Genomic DNA, 6,000 nt, shown 5'->3' on the forward strand with positions numbered 1-6,000 from the left:
ACCATCCCTGAGTATTTCCTGTGCCACCGGCAGTACAGACCCAGCAGAGGTGGCGGCAGAGTGGTATACAGTCTGGAGGGAGTTGCACAGGGAGTCCTCAACATCGACTCTGGACCCCATGAAGTCTCATGGCATCAGGTCAAACATGGGCAAGGAAACCTCCTGCTGATTACCACGTACCACCCTCCTTCAGCTGATGAATCAGTGCTCCTCCATGTTGAACACCACTTGGAGGAAGCACTGAAAGTGGCAAGGGCGCAGAATGTACTTTGGTGGGGGAACTTCAACGTCCATCACCAAGAGTGGCTCAGGAGCACCACTACTGACTGAGCTGGCTGAGACCTAAATGACATAACTGCTAGACTGGTGAGGGAACCAACAAGTGGGAAAAACATACTTGACCTCATCCTCACCAACCTGCCTGCCACAGATGCATCTGTCCATAACAGCATCGGTAGAAGTCACCATTGCACGGTCATTGTGGAGACGAAGTCCCGCCTTCACATTGAGGATACCCTCCATCCTGTTGTGTGGCACTATCACTCTGATAAATGGGATAGATTTCAAACAGATCTAGCGACTCAAGACAGGCATCCATGAGGTGCTGTGGGCCATCAGTAGCAGCAGAATTGTACTCGAACACAAGCTGTTATCTCATGGCCTGCCGTATCCCCCACTCTACCATTACCATCAAGCCAGGGGATCAACCCTGGTTCACTGAAGAGTGCAGGAGGGCATGCCAGGAGCAGCAGCAGGCACACCTAAAAATGAGGTGTCAACCTGGTGAAGCTATAACACCGGACTACTTGCATGCCAAACAGCATAAGCAGCGAGCGATAGACAGAGCTAAGCGATCTCACAACCAACAGATCAGATCTAAGCTCTACAGTCCTGCCACATCCAGTTGTGAATGGTGGTGGACAATTAAACAACTCACTGGAGGAGGAGGCTCCACAACTATCCCTATCCTCAACAATAGAAGAGGCCAAAAAGATAAGGCTGACGCATTCGCAACAATCTTCAGCCAAAAGTGCCGAGTGGATGGTCCATCTCAGCCTCCTCCGGAGGACCCCAGCATCACAAATGCCAGTCTTCAGCCAATTCGATTTACTCTACGTGATATCAAGAGACGGCTGAAGGCACTGGATACTGCAAAGGCTATGGGCCCTGACAATATTCCAGCAATAATACTGAAGACTTGTGCTCCAGAACTTGCTGCGCCACTAGCCAAGCTGTTCCAGTACAACTACAACAATGGCATCTACCTGGCTATGTGGAAAATTGCCAAGGTATGTCCTGTACACAAAAAACAGGACAAATCCCACCCTGCCAATTACCGCCCCATCATTCTACTCTCCATCATCAGTAAAGTAATGGAAGGCATCATTAACTGTGCTATCAAGCGGCACTTGCTTAGCAATAACCTGCTCACTGATTCCCAGTTTAGGTTCCTAAAGGACCACTCCGCTCCTGACCTCATTACTGCCTTGCTTCAAACATAAACAAAAGAGCTGAACTCCAGAGGTGAGGTGAGAGTGACTGCCCTTGACAACAAGGCCGCATGTGACCGAATGTGGCATCAAGGAGCCCTAGCAAAACTGGATCAATGGGAATCAGGGGGAAAACTCTCCACTGGTTGGAGTCATACCTAGCACAAATGAAGATGGTTGTGGTTGTTGGAGGTTCAGTCATCTCAGTTCCAGGACATCATTGCAGGAGTTCCTCAGCGTAGTGTCCTCGGCCCAACCATCTTCAGATGCTTCATCAATGACCTTCCTTCCATCATAAGGTCAGAAGTGGGGATGTTCGCCGCTGATTGCACAATGTTCAGCACCATTCATGACTCCTCAGATACTGAAGCAGTCCATGTCCAAATGCAGCAAGACCTGGACAATATCCAGGCTTGGGCTGACAAGTGGCAAGTAACATTCTCCAACCATCTCCAACAAGAGAGAATCTAACCATCGCCCCTTAATGTTCAATGGTATTACCATCACTGAATCCCCCCACTATCAACATCCTGGAGGTTACCATTGACCAGAAACTGAACTGGACTAGCCATTTAAATAACTGTGGCTACAAGGGCAGGTGAGAGGCTAAGAATCTTGCGACGAGTAACTCACGTCCTGACTCCCCAAAGCCTGTCCACCATCTACAAGGCACAAGTCAGGAGTGTGATGGAATACTCCCCACTTGCCTGGACGAGTGCAGCTCCCACAACACTCAAGAAGCTGGACACCGTCCAGGACAAAGCAGTCCGCTTGATTGGCACCACATCCACAAACATTCACTCCTTCCACCACCGATGCACAGTAGCAGCAGTGTGTACCATCTACAAGATGCACTGCAGGAATTTACCAAGGCTCCTTAGACAGCACCTTCCAAACCCACGACCACTACCATCTAGAAGGACAATGGCAACGGATAGCTAGGAACACCATACCCTGGAAGTTCCCCTCCAAGTCACTCACCATCCTGACTTGGAATTATATCGCCGTTCCTTCACTGTCGCTGGGTCAAAATCCTGGAACTATCTTCCTAATAGCACTGTGGTTGTGCCTACACCATATGGACTGCAGCGGTTCAAGAAGGCAGCTCACCACTGCCTTCTCAAGGGCAACTAGGGATGGGCAATAAATGCTGGCCCAGCCAGCAAAGCCCACATCCCGTGAATGAATACTGGCCAAACTGCAGTTTGCAAGCTGCGTGGGGCTCTTTTAAATATAGAGTGTGGCTCAATAGGCAGCTGGTTGGCTACCACCCAATTTACAGCCCTGCTATTTTTAATTCCTGCCCGGAGTTTTTTCGGGTGTCCAGAAAAGGATACAAGGTTAATTTCTAACCATAATATGGTCAAGTTATGAGGAAACATTGGCTGCTCAAAAGTGGCAATGAACAGCTTCATGGGAGAGAACCGGAGCACACTGGGAGAAGTTTCTCACCCGTCTGAGAAAGGTGGCCCTGTGACCCTTGTGATCAGGGCTGTTTTGGAGCGGCAACCCACCCTCTTGCTATTAACCTTCTGACTTGCGGCCTCTGTCTGGAAAAGGGAGGAATCAATTTAATACAGAACAGACAAATGTAAGAATCTGATATATTGGGACACAGACACTCTGATTCAAATTTGTTGTTCAGTAGATTTTTTTTTTCAAATATAATCAATTCCTTTATTTTTAACCTGGTCTGATTCTCCACATTAAGGGATATTACTAATATCATCATTTTATCAGGTTTTCCTCACTAAAGTGTGTGTAAGAATATTAATCAAATGTATCTGTAAAGGCTGTGTTATGATCCCAGCTGATGTTAATACTGGGCAAGTCAGATCCCAGAGTGAAACCTGGCTTGATAGATCCTTTTTTTAGAAACGTGGAAGAAAGTTAATGAACAAATTCACTGAAGTCTGTTGATGGACTTTTAACATAAAGAATGAAATGTTTATTAAACAAGAAAAGTGAACTATATTACACCAGACAAAAAGGTTGGATAGATCTCAATACAAACGCAAGAAAACACATAAACTGGTGAAGAGCTATCATTAGCTTGACACAAAAGCTTCTCGCTAGGGACTGGCACAGTTGCAAGCGGTTTTCTTCCAGTGGATTCCTGAGCATTCACTTAATGCTTTTCACCCAACTCATATCACTCCTCGAGACAACCAAAAACCACACTTTAAACTCACTGTTACTTCAACTGCAGAGCAAAAATATGAATTCCCTAAAGTCAGTCTTCCAGTAGCACCAATGCTAAACTGATCACTTTGCTGAGCCCTATCACTGATTATTCAGTTAACCAACAGCCTTTTATTTTTTCTTCTCAGAGAGCTTAAAAATCCCTATCCCTCTGACACACACAGGGAACATTCCCTCTCTACTTTTTTTTCTGTGCGTGTGACACTGGATCACTGTCACTAGGCAACAGTAAAGCTTTCCTATTTTCCCCTTTTTGTCTGAACTTCAACCCATTTTAACCCATCTCTTTAACTTAAAGGGTTGTAAAACCTCATTAAAAATGTATATAAACAAACAAACCAAAAAGACCCAACCTTTAGTCAGGAGTCTATCCAGACTCCCAGGCACCACAGCTCACAAACAACCTAAATTAAACTGAAGCCATTTTACCTTTCTTACCATACAAATATATATATATATATTCTGTTCTGTTGATGAGTCATATGGACTCGAAACGTTAACTGTATTCCTCTCCGCAGATGCTGTCAGACCTGCTGAGTTTTTCCAGGTATTTTTGTTTGTGTTTGTGTTATAAAATTATACATTGTTCATAACAGTTGTCCATGTGTTCTGGCTCCCAAATGTCTGAAGATTATCTTTTGTGGCTCTAAGGTTCCAACAGTTTGGCCACCCCTATTATGTGTACTTTGAATGCATTCACAGATAGTTTGTTTCCAATAAGCAGTAATTAAATTAAAGTGGTGCCCAGTTATCTAAATTGCATTAGGAAATAGCAAAAACATAGCATTTATGAGTTAAAATAAGACAGATCACCAATTGTCACAGACTTTTTAAAATATTTTAACAATGCAGTTTGCTTACTTTGTGTTAATACTAAAAATGTATCCTCTTCTTTGTCCCAGATGAAAACTTTACATTCACTGATGTTCTGTACTATGGCAACGAAAGCACGCTTCTTATTTTTGATACGCTGTTCTTCTGTGTTGTAGACATTGCTGCTCAAAATTTTATTTTAGCTGCCTTTCTAACTTACGTACAACAAAAGGTATGTATGCATTTGTGTTTAGTGTCACACGGGTATTTAAGTAATCCAAACAGGAAAATCAATGCCAGTTCCTTTAGAAGTCATAGCTTGCATCCAATCTTCTTCCTGTGTCATATAATGTCAGCTGTGGCCCAGTTGGTATCAGTCTCACTTCTGAGTTCAAAGTTTGTGGATTTAGCACAATAATCTAGGCTGACACTCCTGGTGCAGTACTGGGAGAATGTCACACTGCTGGAGGCGTGGTCTTTTGGATAAGATGTTAAAGCAAGGACTTGTCTTCTCTCAGATATTCATAAAAGATCCCATGGTATTATTTCATAAAAAATCAAGGGAGTTATCCCTGGTATCCTCCCTCAATCAACGTCACTTAAAACAGATTATTTGGTCATTATGATATTGCTGTTTGTCAGAGCTTGGTTTATGCAATTTGGCTGCCAGATTTCCTACATTCCTACTGAATCCAAGCCGATTGGTAAAATCAAAATCAAGACACAGAACTTTTCTTTACCAAGAGAGTTTATTGATTTTGTTCAGTCTCATACCTCTCCTCCAACTCCCAGTGTCCCAACTGTCCCCTACTTATATTAAACAATGCCCTTTACCTGTATATCTTAACAAAATAAATAATATGATTAACATACTATTAACAGTGATACACTTCAAAAATTCCTTTTTTGGTTGTTCTGGGATGTTCTAAACTAATGAAAAGCACTATGTAACTGAAAGCCTGCCCATGTCCAACATGTTGTAACACAAGGTTCACAAATAAAGTCTAGGTTCACAAGTAAAAATTGACCACGAGTAAGGTACCAGCAAGCAGCCAGCACCTGTAGAATTGTAGCATTAGTGGCAATTTGCAAATAAGGGGGGAGAAAATGAGGAAGCAAATAAAAAACTTAAAGGTTCTGAACATTTCTAAAAAAACACATTCATTTTATTCTTTCTGATTCTAAGGTTATTCACTTCATCCGTCTTGCAGTAGGCCGCAAGAACTTGGCCGCAAAAACACTGGTTGATGAAAGATTCCTCCTGTAAAATGCACAGAAACTTTGAGATTCATTAGGTGGACAAATGTCTAAGTGGAACTCTAGTATGACAAGCTTCTATTATTCTTGGACTTGCTTCTCATTTCCACTAAACAAAAAAATCCTGTTAATATTGTTTTTATTTGTTGAGAGTACAGATTGTTACAGTAGTTAATACTATGTTGAGTTGTCTAATATTCTGAGTTACAATGTTTCAGTCAAGTTTGTAATTTGATAA

The 6,000-nt window shown here is 42.9% G+C and overlaps 1 protein-coding gene across 1 annotated transcript in view; it reads left to right on the forward strand.

Moving 5' to 3' along the window:
* The window catches only part of tmem67 (transmembrane protein 67), a 292,510-nt gene extending 286,738 nt beyond the window's left edge, over positions 1-5,772 (forward strand). The window contains exons 26-27 of the mRNA XM_078541238.1: positions 4,595-4,737; positions 5,692-5,772. Coding sequence (XP_078397364.1) covers positions 4,595-4,737; positions 5,692-5,772 — 224 coding nt within the window. The remainder of the gene's footprint in view (positions 1-4,594; positions 4,738-5,691) is intronic.
* The last annotated feature ends 228 nt before the right edge of the window (positions 5,773-6,000 follow it).

The sequence above is a fragment of the Cetorhinus maximus genome, chromosome 4 (genome assembly GCF_964194155.1).
Source record: "Cetorhinus maximus chromosome 4, sCetMax3.hap1.1, whole genome shotgun sequence".
Classification (NCBI taxonomy): Eukaryota; Metazoa; Chordata; class Chondrichthyes; order Lamniformes; family Cetorhinidae; genus Cetorhinus; species Cetorhinus maximus.